At 37.7% G+C, this 20,569-nt stretch overlaps 1 protein-coding gene across 2 annotated transcripts; it reads right to left on the bottom strand.

Moving 5' to 3' along the window:
* Nucleotides 1–9,377: 9,377 nt before the first annotated feature.
* Nucleotides 9,378–13,551, bottom strand: LOC148033905 (uncharacterized). 2 transcript variants are annotated; one of them, XM_087682393.1, is made up of 7 exons: nt 13,164–13,551; nt 10,512–10,574; nt 10,363–10,425; nt 10,131–10,277; nt 10,011–10,066; nt 9,862–9,910; nt 9,378–9,630 (listed from the first exon to the last, which is right to left on the bottom strand). In XM_087682393.1, the coding sequence occupies exons 1-6, from the start codon at nt 13,401–13,403 to the stop codon at nt 9,895–9,897; spliced, it is 585 nt and encodes a 194-aa protein (XP_087538519.1). In that variant the 5' UTR covers nt 13,404–13,551; the 3' UTR covers nt 9,378–9,630; nt 9,862–9,894. The 2 variants fall into 2 exon arrangements, with proteins under 2 accessions (XP_087538519.1, XP_087538521.1); XM_087682395.1 differs by lacking the exon at nt 10,363–10,425.
* Nucleotides 13,552–20,569: the final 7,018 nt, after the last annotated feature.

The following is a 20,569-nucleotide window of genomic DNA, read 5'->3' as shown; positions in this document are numbered from 1 at the left end:
GTGGGTTTATACATGGCAACAACATTCTACTCTATGAACACAGATGAAATGCATTTCTCCTTTTCTTTTAGCTCTCCCTCTCTCTCCTTACCCTCTCTCTCTCTCTCTCTCTCTCTCTCTCTCTCTCTCTCTCTCTCTCTCTCTCTCTCTCTCTTTCCTCCCTCCCCCGCTATATATATATATATATATATATATATATATATATTCTCTCTATATCCCTTTCTCTCTCTATTTTCCTTACTTCTCTCTCCCCCTATCTATTAAAAAAAAACATGGCACAGCGAACAGAATCTGAGAAAGAGATAGAGACAGAGAGTACACAAAAGATAAGAAGAGAATTAGAAAATTTCTTTAGCTCCAAACAATTGATAAAAAGATGGCTCTGTCCACCCGTGTGTTTCCATTGTGAAGCTTAGGTGGCGATCTACACAGAAGATAGGTGAAGAGCTTACGGCTAGCTAGAACAACTCTGACTAGGTGAAAGATAGATTACCAATGACTATGAAGGGATTTAGTTTTTATAGCCCGTGAAGGCGGTTAGTTCAGCCTAACCGCTCTACAATATGAGCCTAAAGGACCTACTATGGTGCACAAATCGAACGCCATATGCGCGCATAATGAGCATCAGAAGGTCCCCAAGAATAAAATAACTCTACTTTTGCACAGAAACAAGGAAGAAAGTTTGCACGATATGAAGTAAGAGACTAATTGGGTGCAATCTCCCCCCATGCCTTATGTGAGTGCTTCACAAAGCATGTATTTTTATATATTATTCATCTTCAAGCTCAAGAAATAGCCCAATTTACAATTAGCACACTTTAGCTTTTGTGTTTGCTTTTGTGCCACTAAAGAATTAAAGCTGTTGGGTGCCCAAGGAATCAGATGCAGTACCGAAATACAATGTCCAATACAAATATTTAAATTGTGCACCCATGCGCATACAAAAGTAATAAATAAATATCAAGTACTTTAATAAATAAGCACGTCAAAATATGGACGCCATGCCTAAGATACGCGTCCATAAAAAATTGATGATGGTTTGAATACACGCTACCCTCCAATGCTTCCCAATGCCACCGCTGCTTGCTCTACACATCAACTGAAGCATTCATAATTGTTAGAAAAATAATGCAATTAAACTGACAAAAGTGAATACCTAGCAGTCTTCAGCTACAAAAATAAATTGGTTAGAACTCTATCCTAACCTTAATTTATTACAAGTACGCACTCTAAACTCATAAACGTTTACTAATTTAAATATGTATTTTGCGGAATCACCCGCTATGGAATCACCCCTTACACATTAAATTAACAAAGCGCTCGAAAAGGATAGGCGTCCCCATCGACTTTTCGCACAAAGAATCCACCTTGTGTATGAGTCCCAGCAATAAAATTTTACAGAATCCATCACAAAAGCTCACGGAATCCACCGTGGAACATGCCTCCTCGCTTCATACTGTATTCCCTTTACCCTGCAACTCAATGCAATGTGCCTCGAGTTGCTACCAGCTTAACTACTTAGTCCAACCCAAAGATTAGACCCACAATGATCACCTTTTTGCCGTCCGATCACATAGATCTCATCTGATATACAAGTTAGGACTCAACCAATATCCAAGCTCACATTTGGCTTCTCCTCATAATGGGGGCCTCACAACTTTGAGCACCATGGATCATTGGTGGCACCTTATGAGGGTGGGGCATTGAACATATCTAGCACTCTCTCGATATATCCTTCTCTCCCTCCCTCTCTCTCTCTCTATTTTCTTTTCTTTTCTTTACTTTTTAGTCTCTCCATATTTCTCCCTCTTTGTATTGCTCTCTTCATTTCTCTCTCCCTCCCTCTTTTTATTTCTCCGTCTCTTCCTTTCTCTCTCCATCTCTCTCCATCTCTCTCTTTCTCTCTCTCTCTCTTTATGTCTCTCTCTCTCCCCCTACCTCCCTCCCTCTCTCTATGCATCTCTTCATAAATGAAAAGAAAGAGAGAAGAGAGAATGCACTTACCGCAAAGCTTGAAGAAGAATTCTTTCATGCTTCTCCTTTTTCTTCTCCTCCTTCACATGTTCCCTTCCTCTTCTTTGTAATTGTCTCCTCTCTCTTCATGGATGGCAGTGGCAATAGCAATGGTGATAGTTTCTCTATCTTTTTCTCTCAACCTCCCTTGCTTTGAGCTCTCTCCCTTTCTCTCTCTCCCTTATCTTCTAGATGCATCTCTTCATCAACAAGAAGAAAGAGAGAAGTGAAGAAAAGAGAAAAACTAAGAGAGAAGGGAGAATGTAGTTACCTTAAAGCTCAAAGAAGAATCCCTTTGTGCTTCCCTTCTTCTTCTTCTTAATGGATGGTGGTGGTGGTGGTGACATCTCTATCTCTCTCTCAATCTCCCTTGCTTTGAGCTCTCTCCCTCTCTCCTTTGCTTTCTAACTCTTGCTCGTTTCAAAACCTATATAATGTTGTGCTCAAGTTTTTGGTGCTTTTTTCACCCTAGAATAGTGTTGCTATATGCATTGCTATCTATGTTGCTATATACATTGCTAATACAAATAGTGATTCATAAGGTGATGCTAATAGTAACACCACCTAATTGTGTCAAAAATAGCCATCACCACAACAATACTTTCTAATCATATGACAAATGGCCATCACTATGCTTCCATTTCCTTGTAGTGATCTGCATGGCACCTATAAGTCAATCAATATGAATGAGTTTTTTTATTTGAAGCAACATGACTTGTCTCTAAAAGCATATTACTTATGCTTCACAACCTTGATGGTGTGTGCTCCAATAATGGATATAGAAGACCAATGAAAATGTTCTTTCAAGGTCTTAATCATCCTTGGCATGCATAATTGTTATCAATGCACACTCTTGTATGAGAAAAACATTTGAATTGACAAAAATGGTACCAACTTGTTCAAAACAACTATCCTTTGGGAGACATTGGGAATGACTATGATACTAACAAGGGAAAAGAGAAAACATATCACCAGTGCAATAAGTTTAAAAACATTCTAAAGATATGTTTCAATGGTCGATTATTCTAGTGTTATGAGCTATAACACATCCAAGCCCATTTCTCTAGGGTTAATTTAGAATTTGAGGTATTACTAAGAAAGAAGAGTCGCTCAAGTGTTATGAGCTAGAGCATATCCAAGCCAATTGCTCTACGGTTGGTCAAGAATTTCAAGCATTACTAGGAAAGAAGAGTCACTTAAGTAAAGAAAGTGGTATAGCTTAAGAGAGATAAACCCCACGATGACGCTACAAGATGTATAAATCATTTTGATGCTCTACTAATCCTTACTCGTATTATAACCCTTGGGTTAGTATCTTTTAATAAATAAATTATGCATTATTTAAATTTACTTGGCATTGGAATACTTGTAAAGAATTACAATGTGTGACTAAAGTTTGGTGGGACCATTTCCCACATGATTTGGAATCTAATAACAACAATAATTCTAATTCATTAGGGGAGATATGGACTCAAAAACAACTATCTAGCTTAGAAGTTAATGACTCCCCTAATGACAAGAGATTTGAGATGGACCAATGGGAGAAAAGATAGTGTGTACATTTCATTGACTCATTCTTTTCTTTATCCCTACCACTTATAGGCTTGTTTCCCTAAGTTTCCTTTCCCTCACTCTTTTACCCCCCCATGTTAGATGGGTCACTATAGTGATGGTGCCATATCTAGTGCTATGAAAAATGTAGGAGGATTGGAGTAGGATGGGCAGTCAAGTGGCAAGAATAAAATCAACATCATTTTGCATGTTTTGTTTTGTTGAGCATTGTAGACTATACATATTATTTTTTCTTTAATGAAGATGAATAAGAGTATTAGTTAAGAGGAATCGAACAATAATGCTTAGAGACGTGTATGGAGACCTTGTGAAGAACAAGTAGAGGAAGAACATAATTGCCATGTGTTAAGGGAGGAGTTGGTCACATTGCATATACTTAAAATCCAAGCTTACAAGTATGTACTTTGAGTAAAGTGGATGGATTTAGTGATGAGCTATTGACCCTTGATTAAAGTAGTGTTTTGACTTGGCCTTGAGTTCTTAAAAATAAGCATTAAGAGATTGACAAAGAGATATGGTCTTTAAATGTGATATCCATCAAAGGGAAGAGATAAAGAAAGCATGCCTAATTGCCTAATACTTACATACATAAAATGAAGCAAGTATAAAAGTAGGAGGTAATCATTTTGTGCCCATCAACATTAGTTAAAGTGAATGTGAGGGCTATCATGGTTTTTGTATCCTTTGAGGTAAGTGGGAGAATGGATAAATCTAAGCATAGGGAGAAGGGTGGAAGCACATGTGTTATGATGTGTGATACGAGGAGGTAATAGGGAATATGACGATTAATTGGTAAAAAGAATGGCATGCTTTTGGAAGCATGTGATCATGAGATTTTTTGGTCAATTTATGATGTGCAAGCGTAGATATGGCCAAAAAGAAACAAGAATGAGAGGGAGGCATGCTTTAGTGAAAGAGATGGAGGTGCATGGAGATTATAGTGAGGAATTTGAGTAAAGAAAAAAAAGGATTGTAGATTATGATGCCAAGCTAGAGGCTACAAAGACGAAAGTTGTTGAATCTGATAGTGTTAAATTTGTTCTATATATGCCAGTTAGAATTAGACCTAGGGAAAGATCATGCAATATGAAAAGGCAATTTTCATTAGGAAGTCAAAGCTACAAAAAGTCCATCAATGGACTCTTGTTAAGTAGGGAGAAGAAGGATGAAGTTTTGAAGCTTCATAGTTGCAAAAGCTTTTATCTAGACACTAGTGAACCCAATGGAGCTACTACTGTCAACTTTAGTTAAAGGGTGGATTTGCAGAGTCAAATGATGAAGTCAAGAAAAGTGCTACGTATCAACATTGATATTCTAATAGCTACACTAATTTTGGCATTGTGTCCACACACATAGTAGAAGCACTAGGAAGGAGCACCTTTGATCTGAAAGGTTCATAAATGAGAGGAGGAGAAGCATTGCTCAGATTTGCATACTAGGGATAGTCACTTGATGGGGAAGTGCTTTGGGGAAGCTGTGGCTTGGGGTGGCCGACATGGAGAAGAGTTCAACACTTCTACTTTGAAGTATTCCACATATAGTCTACATGATTCTAACTAGTCGTCAAGGTTCTATCTACACAACAAAGTTTCACCCAAGGAGAAGATATAGCCTTCAACTCACATGATAAGGATATTTTTTCTGTGGCATGTGCATTGTAAATGTGATAATTTGATGGTATTAATAAGGCATCATAATACACTACATTTGACCTTCACTATATCATAGATGGTTTAAAGATTATCTCTACTAGTCTAAAAAAGACATTAAGAGCATACGATGACTAGCATCTCAACTTTCTTATAAGATTGTTTGCATATGTGCATGATTTTGATGAGTGTATATTCTATCTATACTTCTTATTCCATGTAATGGCCATGATTAGAATGAGCTAAATCAATGTGATTTGTGCTTGGAAATCTTGTAAATCCACCTCGAGATAGAATATTATGTATGCCTATCTATGTACTGTTGAAGTGTGAGTTTTGGGTCTTAGGCTTAAGGCGCATATAACCATTCTACAACTCAAGTGTCAATCTTCAGAACAACTTCACACTCACTTCAAGCTATCTATTGTCATGCTCATTTGAATGCCACTCCCATCCACATGAAAACATGCTTGCCCACCCATGCAAGTTGTCATATGGATCAAAGTTATAGATGCTCAAGCAAGAAGACAACTTGATACTTGTATGGTTCAAGGAGATCTTGAGCTACATGAAAACTTGCCCATCCAATGTCTTGGTAATAGCATGCAAGCTCACATTGTGGTATTCTAGCAATTAACATATGCACATGATCATCACCTTTAACGATTTGGAAAGCGAATGGGGAATAGTCCCAATCCCATTAAGGTATCTCTTCAACTTGGTCACACAATTCAAGATGCATCCAATCCACCATTTTGCAATCGCTTCCTATTAGAAAGACAAGTTTTGAAGTTTAGGCCAAAGGATGTGAGAATAGTAGGCCATAGCAACATAGAAAGCAAAATGCAAAATATCATCTTTAAGCAAGTGAGCAAGCTTTGATGGACAATGGGATATATATATATATATATATAGAATTTACATTCCTATGCATGCAAGTAGTGATTCAAATCTCGTTGATTTCCCTCCCTCTCACTTGGATCATAAAAAATGAGAGAAACATTCAGATTTTTGTTTTATTGTGGTGCATCACTTAAGCAATGGAGAACAGTGTGCACATGTCGCAAAAGTTCTCGCTTAAGAGATGTCCATAGCAATGGTTCCTAAGTGACGGATGTCGTCACTTAAACGACATGTGAATTTAAAAATTTTCCTGTTGTGGCTTAAAAGACGGTTACGTCGCTTAAGCGACAAAAGCCATCATCGCTTAAGCGACACCCGATTATTTTACTCCCTCGCTTAGTGCCCCTGTGGCTAGTAGTGAGTGCAAGGAATCTAAGTAAAGCCATGAAAGTCTTGGGTACTTATGAAGATGTAGCTAGGTTCAAAATCAATTTGACTAAATCTAATCTAATTAGTATTCTGATGATGATCTCGAAGCTCTAGTTCGGAAAGGTAGAGTCATAAAGAGGAGCACAGTCTTTCATTATCTAGGTTTCCCAATGGTTGTAGGATTGACAAAAGAAACAAGGAGGAAATGGGTTACATACAAGTTAAAGAGGAAAACAAGTAGTTGGAACAACATTACTTGGCCTCTTCATGTGAAATCGAAGATTTTGTAGTTATTCATATTCCCTATCTTCAGGTTCTACATGCCCCCTATATCCTAGAATAAGAGTGTGTTCAAAACATCGAGCTCCCTAATAGCGTCTTGTTCATGGAGAACACAAGGAAAGGAAAGGTATTTAGCTGATGTTTCAATATTAGAGTTGACAAAATCACACGAGAAAGGAGGATGGAAGCCTTTGGATGCTAAAACCGAAGTAACTAAAAGTAGGTCAAACTACATCCTAAATGTCTATTAGATTCTGCCCCTTTGATACACATAGTGTTGGGAGAGGATATTTACTCAAATTAAAGAATTCTATTGAGGGTGGAATTCGGGCAGTAAAGATGCACTCATGTCCCATGCTATTGAGAAGCTCAAAGCACCTCATTTGATAAGAAATTTAATGGATGCCAAGTCTGATAAGGGGAGATGATAATGTATAGTGGTCATGGGTGTTTGATCCTTTGGTAGTAGTGCAACTAGGTACAAGATGGAGATTTTTGGCAAGGAAAGGGTTCTCGATAGTAAAACATTGGGTGATTGACCAATATGGCTCAATTATTTGATTGTAGTAAGCTAGAGTCATTGACCAACTTTCTGGTGCATCCAAGATCACGTGGGAAGCAATAGCGATGAATAATGCGAGGAGTTTCTTCATTAATAGCAAGCCAGTGCAAGATAAGCTAATTTGCATCCTCAACACTCCACTTGCAAGGAGCAGGATACAGGGAAATAGAAATGTGGATCTTGCGTGAGACACCAGGTTGTGGGGAATAAGGTTTAGTAAATAAGAGCTACGTAAGATTCCGTAGGGAAAATGGGGGCCCAAGTAACCATTGAAAGATAAATTACTATGTTTGAGGGTCATGATGGATGCCCTCTTCATTGTAGATAAACTACCTAAAGAAGGGTATCGCAGATGCTAGCCATGGCTGTGGAGTAATTGAGAGTATTAAGCATATTTCTTCGGATGGATATCTCGTTGCCTAAGCTTGGGAATTGGTCCTCTCAAGAATATGACACTCCATGGGTATCAGACAAGCACTGTTCACAAAAACCATTATTTTAAGCAGATACAAAAACCAAAGTTCAAGAGAGAATTTGAAATCAAAGTACATGTATTTTGATAACTAAAGTTTTCCTACATTTGAAAGTTTGAAATCTTTTTTAAAAAATGTTAAAAACGGTTTAGAAAATTTTACAATTCATTTTACATTAAACGTGAGAAGTTTTTGCACCTACCAAATGGAACAATATATCCATCAACGAGCTCTGCCTACAATGGATTCGTGACACTCCACTTTCCAGGCTTTGGGAAGCAAGAAATGGGACCTACTGCCACGTTATCAAGCCAGGAAGAGTCCAGATTTTTCCCTTTGACACATTTTTGGAAGAAAAGCGAAAATGCGGCGAAAGCGGCCGTCGCAAGAAAATGCGGTAGCCTAAATTCCGATGGTTGCTTTTGGAAGAAGGACACCGTAACCAGGCCTGTTATATACACGGAGCGCCCATTTTGCATCATCCGCATCACTCCGATTCAAGAAGGCCGTCTTACCACAGATTCCAAAATTCTAGTCCACTTGCATTGTCAATCAACGGGGCTTTTATTCCAGACAAATCACAGAATCCGAGTACAGTACGATGGCCGTGGCGACGATAGTGGCCTCCGTTAGCATCGCTGATCAGGATGGTAATGCAGCAGCAGCAGAACGAAGAGGACCCATTGGGCGTCGGTCAATGAGGTACACTACAGTATTGCCAGATGTAGCTGTACGTCTGCCAACTTCAAGTTCAGCTGCTAGAGGCGCTACTGCCACAAGGAACTTTCAATCGATCCCCATATAGGAAAAAAAGAGAATTCCCCATGGAATTCCCTAGTTGAAAATACATATAAGTGGGAAAAGTAAAAACTAGGGAAAATGGGACATTTCCTAGTGAGAATAAGTAGGAAATCACATAAGACCTTTCTTATGTAAGAAATATTTCCTACATAAAAAATTCTTACATAGGAAATTCCTATGTAGGAAAAATACAAAATTTTCTATGTAGGGAATAATTCCTATATAGGAAATATTCCATATATAGGAAAAAAATTATAGAGGTGATTCCCTAAGTACTCTCACTAGGAAATCTCTCATTTTTCCTATTTTTTACATTCCCTACTTATATATACTATCAACTAGAAAATTCCGTGGGAATTCTCTTTTTTCCTTATCACTTTATCTACTTTGCCCTTACTCTTAGACATGCTCATATCAAACAAGGAATTACACAATAAATTTTTAACTAGAAAATTATATAGAGAATGCATCATTTCTAAGTAAGGATCAATAACATACATCTAATGATCAAAATAGATTAAACAAATTAAGACATCAACATCTACTTCTAACAACCGAAAGAAAAATGAAAATACTTTTAAAAGAGCATAGAACTAAAAACTAATTAAGCAACATGTGTGTCATGATTACTTTATCCCTTAAATCTCCAATATGTTGCAAAGTAATAAATGTTTGAGTAATCCCTCAAATCTCCAATATGTTGAAAAGCAATAAATTCTTAACTCAAAGTAGAAGTTATGCTAAATCTTCCACATCATCTAGACTAAGCACATTGCTATTTTTGTTTAATACAACTTTGTCATTTCCTAGTAGCCAATAAATAATCTCCTTAATCATATAATCACTTTGTTGGCTTCTTTGTATTCTTAATCAAGACTCGAAAGCTAGCTTCAATCTTTTTGAGATTCATGTACATACCCTTTAAAGAAAAGTACATATCATGAATTGTAGGCACACCAAGATACTTCAAAAGTATGGTTTCTATGTTCTCTTTTGTCATATTAACCTGCATTGAATAACAAAAAGATAATAAGTAACTTATTATACTATGTATAGATAATTAAATGACACGAATTATAATATGAAAAGCCATAAATTTAACTACATGACTATTTTATATATATATATATATATATATATATATATATATATATATATATATATATATATATATAAAGCTACTCTTTACGCATCTTTACATCTAGCACCTTTAGTTCTTTTTCGTTGATATTGGTACCTCATTTCATGCTCCTTTGTTGCAAAAGATCCTTCATCTTCTCACTTGGCTAGTCAACACGTAAAATAAATAGTTATGTAATAAATCATATCTTTAGTTATTCACTAAACTATGACGCTATTGTTCTCTCACAAACATATATCAATTACCTCCTCTTTCTTTGACTTTTTCGAGATGTTTCATTAATGTCATCATCTGGATTAGCCTACATTCAAAACTAAAATTAGTAATCACATTAAAAACATTTATATAGAAAAAAAGTTACATACCTTATTATTGCTTGAACTATGGATACTTTGTTCCAGAGTTTCTTGACGTTTAGTTGAGTACATTATTTTGTCTAAACCATATGAAAATAACTTTGAAAAGCTGGCACAATTTTCCATATCAAGTGTCTCATCTTCATTTTCAACATCCTACATTTTAAGCATGTAAAGGATAAGATACTGTTAAGAACATGAACCATATGGTCAATCTTAAATTTAATATAAAGCAAAGAACCTCATCGGATGTATAACATTGAAATTCTTCAAAGCTCTTTTCTTCCTCCACGAACATATTCATCTATGGGAAATGAAAGTTAATGTATAAGTATCTGTATAAGAGACATTCTCAAAGAAATTTATTAGATATGAGCTTAAAAGCATTACCTGCAATGATAAATCTGTTTGCTTGTATTGTTGTCCTTCAAAGGAGCTACTTTCTTCAAGAGGCTACATCAACAAAATAAGATCATGTGTATACATCAAATGTCTCCAAAATATATGGAATCAAGTACAAAAATGATAAACATATAAGATTATAAGATACATTTTCCAAACCTTGTTCATTGGCAATATCATCCATGCTAGGAATGTATACATCAAGTTGATTAGAATCAATAGTAGCAACATATGGTTCACTCTGCCATCAATAGACACCCCTAGAGTATTGGAGAAAAAGATCCAATCCTACACTTATTGTTGAACAGTGCGATGCATGTTGAACAGGAGGGAGACGAGGAACGGAGGAAGAGAGAGGAGAAGAGAGACACGAGACACCGAAAGTTGAACCCCAGAAGTGTGTCAAATGAGCACACATGATAGGAATATATAGAAGGGACCTAGGACGCTATATATAGACAGACTATATATATATATAGCTAGCATCCCCGCTCAAATAAAGGTCCCTTACTATGGATGAAAAAACCCTTGGGGGCTAAAGGAAAAAACCCACAGCTCTATATAGACCTACCGTTATATTAATATTCAAAATATAAAATTACAAATTTAAACTTACAAGAGCCTAGGAGCTACATCACTCGGGAATTATAACATCACTCCTGAATTACAACAGTCTATTCAGAGGCATCAAAAGAGCTTTATTACTCCTTAATATACATGTAAAATAAGAATAAGCGACATCACTACAAATGATAAAATCTCCAAGAAATTCCTTCAACTGAACTTGGGATGTAAGCAGTATATCTGTCACAACAAAACTTAAAGAAAAACGTTACAGTAACAACATAAGGTCTATAGAGACAGTTCGTGACGCCGCTCTATAGACAACATAACAGATGTGGGGCCCCATGAACAAAATATAAATAAAACAATTTGTCATCAGCTGGAATATAGACACTCAACTGGAAAGAATATAAACGAAATAATGTGTCATCAGCTGGAATATAGACCCTCATCAGCTAGAAAGAATATAAACGAAATAATGTGTCATCAGCTGAAATATAGACTCTCATCAGCTGGAAAGAATATAAATGAAATAATGTTTCATCAGCTGGAATATAGACCCTCATCAGGCTGAAAAGAATATAAAAGAAACAATGTATCATCAGCTAGAATACAGATGCTCATCAATGGAATAACGAACGAGGACGATCATCATGAAGCATTTGAATATCAACATCCAAAAGTAATGTTGATGTTGAAATGTACACTTTCATAACCAAAATACATGCTTGAGGGAGTTTGCACCATGTAAACATCATTTTCTGCCAAAACTGTAAGCTTTATGTTTAAAAACGCATCAAAAATGTGTTGAGATGTTCTATTATATACATGTTTGATCAAAGTACAAGCATCATGGTAAAATCAAAGCACTCATGAATTGGATCCTTGTAGAGAAGGAAGTAAAAAGCAAGGAGAGCATTTGAAAGATAGCAAACTAAGCTTACAAGTTCCAAGTGTTAAAACCAATTCGCACATAGATGGAATGTATACTTAGTTCTAAAGACCAGACAAGGACAAACAAGGTCTAGATATGTTAAGGTCACCTCAACAACCAAAGTTACTGGTCATTGCCCTTATAGTAGTAAAGTACAAGCATAAGAGATTATATGAAAAGGGAGCCAAAGAAAGTGGATGATAAACTATACACCTAATCCTTCTCGTGTTCACAGTTGAAACAACTAGAACCTGACAGCTATGGTCACTCGACATCATAACATGTAATCCTGTGACAATGTCATTTCATACAGGCTTAGTTGTAACCTATGAGTACGCCAAGAAAACCAAAATACTATGAAACTGACTCAAGCATTACAGAATCCCTTTATAAGGAAAACAATAAAGAGTCAAATGTTGCCAAGGTTTGCTTGCTCAAAGCTAATAATGAGCTTTGCAGAAGCAAACCAAGAACCTGCCAACTGTGGGACTTCAGTCTCCAATAGTTTTAGCATAGATCTGATTGGCATTGAGCCCATCAAGCAACTAAGTGTCATTGTCACAAAGCATTCGCATTGACAAATAGGTTTGCAGAGAAATCTAATTGTGGTCACACAGTATCTACCACAATAATAGATGTTTCTGAGCAACTATTCCTATTTCAGATGGTACAGCTCAGTGTTTTGATAGCATTTATGAAGGCAAAACGCAAGCATCTCCATGTGCAATTGTCGCATACACTGTATCTTTTAAAAAAAAAACAAATTCAACAGATTGCCTTACAGCATATCAGCGACCTTAAGCAAAAGCGGGAGCAAATTTCACAAAGACTCGATTAGGTCTTTGCCCCTGATGCACAGATGCTCGTCTCATTCGTCAGAGTCACTTCAAAATGTTAGATTCCGTCGATGGAATCTATAAGAGCTAAGATTTATGTTGATGTGAACAATCGAGGGAAATTTTTATGATGCGGACCAGGAGCACAGACTATTCCGCAGCTAACGCTGTTTCTTCCACCACATAGGACCGGGAGTACACACTATTCCGCAGCTAACGCTATTTCTTCCACCACATCGAGTGGCAGGACCGTGATGCAGAAGGACGATGATGCAAAAGGATGAGGCAGGGAAAGATTGCACAAACCTCGACTTCTTGGAGAGGCTTGCATTGCAGGAGCTGAGCGATCTGCGCGTCCGCAACTAACACTATTTCTTCCACCACATCGAGATGGCAGGACCGTGATAGCCTGTGCCTTCTCTGCCACTTCATGTGCCTGAGGGGAGGGACTTGGCCAGTATTGGCATATGTGCTAGTGCCATAACTTTGACGAGATCCATAGCTGGAAGGCCCGCCATAGCTTTGAGAAGCAGCAGTGACTGCCATCGAGCATCCGTAGGGCAGGCCCGGATCACCAACACCAGGGTCTGATGCAAAAGCATCTGGGCCGAAACCATTCGGGCTTCGTCCATAGCCATCAGGGCCTGTGGTGTCGCATACTCATACATCCTGTTGGTGGAGGAGAAGATGATGACCGCCACCTGTGCTTCACAGAGAACAGAGAGCTCGTAGGCTTTCTTGAAGACACCAGTGCGGTGTTTGGAAAAGGTCACCTGCCGCGACTGGTGCTGTTCTCGATGCGACAGACTGCGCCTCACCAAGACAGGTGCTCCTTTAGTTGGGTTAGAGCGTCGTGCTTCAAGCGCGAAGGTCACAGGTTCTGGAGATGGAGGAGAAAATAGGGGAAGGTCATCTACAATATAACTAATTGATTTATTTTGAACAAGTAAAGGAAGTCCTTTAAATCAATGTGATCAATAAAAAATCAACATAACAATAAATAAATTTAGAAGAAACTAAATAGAAATAGAGAAACATATATATTTTTAAGAGAGAATACAAAAGAGACAAGTGTGTGCCATGCTTTCTAGCTAGACCATTGTCATTTTGTTATGGGAAAAGGGGGAGAAATCATAGCCATGCATTCTTGATTACTGATTAGGAAAGATAAAGCAAAATGTAGAATATTAATTATGATGCCAACTAACTTGGGTTAAAATTTTAAAGCTTGAATAAGTAAGGCAAATCATTACCTAAGCATGCTAGTTTTGTATAGTAGCAATATAAGGCTCCTCCATTTACGAGTCCCCATTTGTAGCTGATATCCCATAGAGTTTTAGAGCCTTTCAAAATAATAGATCAAAATGCTTGGGGGGGAAAAATGATAATCCTTTGAGGTGATGCATGCTTCTTGCACCAAATGATTAGTTCAAGGCTTAGCCACGTTTCTATTAAGGTTAGCCACTTGATCTTGAGACTCACATATTCAACTAATTGCCACTAGAGCATGTTTAACTCTTCCTCAACAATCACATCTATCTCTACATTAGCATTTGTGGATGCTAGTCTTATTAATTCCATGATAGCATAAACACCTTGATGTACATCATTATCTACTCATAAAATAACTCTCCAAGTCACCAATTAATGATGCTTTATATTATAGATTACTCAACTTGACACAAAATGCATTATATAGGGTAATCTAATCTATGTCACAATTATTACTTAGACACTTATCCAATTATCACCAAGCTATCTGAGGGTTCATGTTATTATCTTTAGTAGAGGAATTGGATGACAACATTAATTACTGTAACTCACTCATGACAACAAATAAGAGTTCGGATCTAAGGCTACCTAGCATATGATGTTGTAGATCTCAATTTATGTAATTGACTAGAGTTTGTTGCATTTTTCCTAGTTTGATTGCTATTCTTCCTAGTTATAGTGTGAACTTTCTATATAGTAAGTGGTCTAGAGTTTGTTGTGCACCCCCTTATCACCACGTGTCACCCCCTCTCTCTCTCTCTCCCGGCGCAAAGCACCAGGAGCTAGGCATGGGGTGCCTAGTACACACACACACACATACACACACACAGAAAGCATGTGTTTTCATAGCACTTCTTCACTCATGTATAAAATTAAACTCAAAATCACAAGGCAACCAAATCCATAAACACACATAGACACATCAAATTACCACATGCACAAAAATACATGTTAATGCATATCGACATCATCATTGATGCACAATCATGTTCACTAAGAACACAACGGAGATGCTACCGTAGCCTGAGCGTCAGATTTTGGTGTAGTTGCTCGTGACGTACTGCATGGCTTGGTGTTGTGAGGGGGGCCCCACTACTCGATCCAGTCCACTTGACTCCTCACTTATGGCTCCGTGCGCGGCTTGGTCAAGATGGAGGAAGAGCGAGTGATCCACGGGCCCGACTTCTTTTAGCTCGCTCCAGGTTTTCAAGCATTACACACATCCACCATCACGATCCATATATCCCAGTAGCCAAGCATCCGAAAGGGTCCGCACACAGGGCAAGTGTTATTTTATAGTGGACCACATAACCACTCGCCCTTAGGCAGTTGCATTTCCTTTGGCACATGCTCCGCCATTCCAGCCATACCAACACAGTAACTCGACTTTGGAGACACGACCTGGCTTTGCCCACTTATTTGTATCGCTCACTAGCATCCACGAGCTCCAGTTTCTTTGTCCTCGCCGGCACCTACGATTTTCAGACGATCTAAACACAAAGAGATCGTAACATGGCTTTGCCTGCTTCTTTACACGCTCGCCGGCCTCTATGAGCCCTCACTTGTTTATGGTCGTAGAGGCATACAAGTCTCGGTCCAATTCATGAACCACATTTGGCTTGGTTTCTTTTCATTCGCCCCAGGTCCACGAACGGTGACCCGATTTCTTTAGGCTCCCTCCAAGCTCAAGAGCTAACATTTTTACATTCTCTCATGTTAAGAATTTTGAGAGAACGTGGGGATTCCCTTTGGTGTCATTGAATTGAGGTGCATCACGCTTAATCAAGAGGTAACTTGCATAAGTCTACATGAAAGCATACCAATTTTGTTTACGATTGACCTCTCCCATGGTATTACTATTGCAAAGAGGACGATGATGTATTACACGTATACATGCAAGAAATTTAGGTAGCCATCACTCAAAAATTTATTTCACCGTGCTATTGCTTTTGGGAGACTTTTGTGGATCAAGAATACTTGGACACATTTGGAAAGCATATTTCTAGACAATAGGGATAATAGAGACATCACATATATTTCTTCCTATTCCATCATTTATGCTACTATAGATTGGGATGAGGATTCTCTATATGGTTGGTATGATACTTCAAACACCTACTCCAGGGCTAGTCCATATCCCAATGTCATCCAACTTATAGGACTGATTATGCCTTGGATTATGTAGGGCATGATATGGACTACAATATGATGCTTGTGCATTATACTTGGACCATGTTGGTCATTATCAAGAGACCACGGATCATTCACACGCCACCTCCTCAATAGGATGTCGATGCCCTCTAGGAAATACATGCACAAATTTTAGGTAGCTAACACTCATATTTTATTTCAGTGCATTATTGCATTTGGGAGCCATTGATAGATTGGCTAGTACTTCGATGCTCTTAGGAATTGTATTCTTCAATGAATGATAATAGAGCCTCATGGCAATTCTAGCATAACTAAATACAACAAAAACATTAATACTCTTTAAGGATGAAATTCAATGTTTCCTTTGGTTCTAATCCACAACATCCAACACATTTTACTAACCTAAATGCTAATTCATGTAGTTTCATTTGAGAATAAAACCCCCAATGCATGTAGTGTGATATGAACATAATGTGGTTGGATGCATCTACACCATCAATACTTTCTCATTTCTCATCCTATTGCTTGATGATTTGCTTCCATTGTTTGTTTTTGTTCTCTCCTGCTTGATTGTCTTTCTTCAACATCAGAATCTCTATAGACTTACATGTCCTCAATGTGCAAGTGTGTCCGACACTAGCATGTGCCATCACTTTCCATTACACACCTTGCAGTCTTTTCACTCTCACATGGTATACACCTTTCAAGCACGTCACATGATATTGGAAGATACTTTCAAAAACACATCACGGAAGGTTGTTATACATTACAAGATTGGTATGCATACACACAAAAAAACACACACACACACAAGGCATTTCATTGCAATACTGTAAAAAACAATCTAATAGTAACTAAAAAGGTTGCGTTTTTGGGTATTTTACCACTTTGACTTCATTTTTCCTAGGTTTATTTGAGAATATGTGTTGTACAGATATAATACAACAAAATCTTTGCTTATGTATGTTAAATCAAACCACCTAGTACATTATTCCATTATAGCCCCAGAGAGAGAGAGAGAGAGAGAGAGAGAGAGAGAGAGAGAGAGAGAGCACAAAGTTGTTACCCTTAAGACTTCATTTTTCCTAGGTTTATTTGGGAATATGTGTTGTACAGATATATAATACAACAAAATCTTTGTTCGTGTATGTTAAGTCAAACCACCTAGGACATTATTCCATTATAGCCCCATATATATATATATATATATATAGAGAGAGAGAGAGAGAGAGAGAGAGAGTGCACAAAGTTGTTACCCTTAGAAGTTAATGTTAATGTTATAAATACAACTATAATATATTTAAATACTCATGTTTAATTTTAGTTTACCAAGCCTTTCTTGTATACCCATCATAGCTACCCATGTGGTCTAGGAATGGGGCCTCAATAAAAGTTAAACATAGAAATAAAATAAATAAAATACTAAATATTAGTAAAGTAAAAATAAGATTGATCTAGTCACCTTAGTCGAGTATGTGGGCTAGATGTGGGGCCAACAAGTTTGGCTAGGTGTTGTATACCCAAAGCTAGAAATTTTAGTGTTGTATAAGTTGTAGCAAAGGCACATTCACTTTCTACAAGCTCGAGTACTAGCACAAGAGGCATATGCTATGGTTGCACAATAATCTCTTAATCACTTGGCATTTCTAGAAATGACATATGTTGTAAATGTGATTATAAGAAAATAAGCTCGAATGCTTGCATGGGAATGGAGGGGATAACGGTTGGCATGGAGCATTGTGGAATTGTAATATCTTGTGTTTTGTCCACGCATGTGTCTCTTTGGGTGTGAAGGGGGGGACTCGTGGATGAAATTAAAACAAAGGTTGAATAATCTTTACAAAAGCCTTTCCTTTCTCTCGTCAATTGGAGCCGCCTCAAATTGCAATTGAAATATATGTTCCTCGTTGTTTTCATTTTTCTTATCCTCATCACCACCGTGATAGTCATCATCACCTTTGTCCTTACCTTCTCGAAACCATCAGTATCAACTAGAATTGAGAAATAGAGAATTGTGATAAACATCATCTTTATCTTATCCTCATTGTACCTTTAATTCCCTATTATATAAAAGTAGGGAATCACATCCTTATAATTCCTTATGTAGGGATTTTCAAAGGAATGTGGGGAATGCTCTATATTCCCTATTATAAGATGTAGGGAATGTAGGGACTTTCAAAGGAATGTAGGGAATGCTCTATATTCCCTATTATAAGATGTAGGGAATTCAATTTCCTAGTTATAGATGGGGAATGCGTATTCGTCTACATAGGAAATATTGGAGAATTTCCTATATTTCACCAAATTGCCTATGTGGGGAACAATTGAAAGTTCCTTGTGTGCCCCATCGACTATTAATGCAAGCGGTACTCGATCATCATCACCACGTGCCGGTATAAGCATTGGTCAAAAAGCTGATATAATTGACCCGCAAGTCGCTGCCTCGTTGGTCCAGCGAATCACGGATCTTGGGGGCGAGCTTAGTGCAGCTGACGAGGACCGGCGTTTCCATGAAGTCCTGAGCAGAGTGTCATACGAAAAGTGTCATACGTAAGACCTTCCAAATTATGTGGCTTTATGCTAAACGTAAAATCAACAATCTGAAAAGTAGCGAGTTGGTCTTACATGCTAGTGGCAAGTGAGTATACAGAGTAGACTATACTCAAGGTGCTCCTAAACATATGGAGGGCTTCATAGCCTAGCTATAGGTAGACTCCTATGAGTGCCCATATGTATGACCATAGAAAACCATTGATGCCTAGCATTCTCATAGGCAATGCATATGTAGGGCGGCTAAGGTAGTCTTGTGAGTATTCCATTTGCATTAATTAAGCTCAAGAATGCTTAGAGAGAGTAGAAAGAAGTTAGGAGGCTATTTGCAATGCTTGTGATGGCCAATCAATGACATTTTCCACATGGTACTAGGGCTTCATAGTCTACCTATAGGTGGACCCCTATGAGAATCCATATAGATGACTATGGAAAACCATTGAGATATAGCATTTTCAAAGGCAATGGACCTATAGGGCTAAGATAGGTGTAGGAGAATTCCATTGCATTGCTTAAGCTAGGCTATGCTAAGAGAGTGTAGAAAGTAGTTATGAGGCTATGTACAAAGCAAGTGATAGCCTAGCAATGAAAATTTTCCCATGGTTGATATAGCCTCACTAATAGTAAATTGGCATAGGTTTAGAGCTATGCTTATACAAAGATGTTCGCATTGTGAAGCTAAAAGAGAGACAAATAAAATAAGTCAAATCCAAACACCAATAAGAATGCCAAAGACCCGACAATCCACATGACAATATAAATAGAAGAAGAACTCCAATCTGCTGCACACACATGTGTCCAACTCAATGCCTCTTGTAGCTCAAGCATAAAAGGTATAGCATCATGTATCTTATGACAAAAACATAGTGTTTTATGGTATAAGGAGGGTTTTCTCCATATTACAACTACTTCTTGATGAAGAATGAACATGGTAGCTATTACACCATTAGCATAAGTCCTTCGTATGGGTAACTCTTTAGGGATAGTAAACACCAAATCACTCTCAACATCAACATGATGAAACCTTCATCCTCATAGTCTTCATCAAGTATGCACATAAGAACTCTTGTAGCTCAAGAAAATAAGGTGTAACATCACATATTTTACGCCCAAAACTTAGTGTTATATGATATGTGGAGGGTTTTAACATTGCAAATACTTCTTGATGAACATGATAGCCATCACACAATGAGGATAAGTCCTTAGTAAGGACAACTCTTCAAGTATAGTAAACACCAAAACACTTAGAGCATCAACATGATGTTACCTTCATACTAATAGTCTTCATCAATTCAAACCAAGGTTTGTAAACTAAGAGCATGATCATCACAACCTACTTGCAACTCCATAGTACAAAGGCATGTAAAACTCCTCACATGACCTTTAAGGAGGTCTTTTTCAACATTCTTCCAACTCATGACGGCATATGCTAAACAACAAGAATCTAGCCCTCCATGATGCTAAGTGATTTTTAGAGCAACCTTAGCCACTATCGTGGTTTCTCACATTCTTCACCACATAATGGAGAGTTGAATCTTGACTTGAACCACTATGAAATAAGAAAAGAAGGCTCTTCTACTATAATAATATTAGCAACACAATCAGTCACACCAGTATTATGGCATGTAATATCACATACCCTCATCTTTATCTGAGCTTCAAATCTTGAGTGTCAATCACTACAAGAGTCTCCATAGCCTCCAAATCCTAATCAAAATCTTCACAACCAACTCAAAATC

Source organism: Lygodium microphyllum, chromosome 7 (genome assembly GCF_053477565.2).
Source record: "Lygodium microphyllum isolate KBCC chromosome 7, Lygodium_microphyllum_v1.1.10, whole genome shotgun sequence".
Classification (NCBI taxonomy): Eukaryota; Viridiplantae; Streptophyta; class Polypodiopsida; order Schizaeales; family Lygodiaceae; genus Lygodium; species Lygodium microphyllum.
This window is presented reverse-complemented; position numbering and strand designations above follow the sequence as displayed.

Coding starts and splice junctions, on each gene's coding strand:
- LOC148033905 (XM_087682393.1), bottom strand. CDS start 13,403: ATGGCAGTCACTGCTGCTTCTCAAAGCTATGGCGGGCCTTCCAGCTAT. Junction 10,278..10,362: donor AATGTTATACATCCGATGAG/GTTCTTTGCTTT, acceptor CTTAAAATGTAG/GATGTTGAAAATGAAGATGA. Junction 10,067..10,130: donor ATAGTTCAAGCAATAATAAG/GTATGTAACTTT, acceptor TTTTGAATGTAG/GCTAATCCAGATGATGACAT.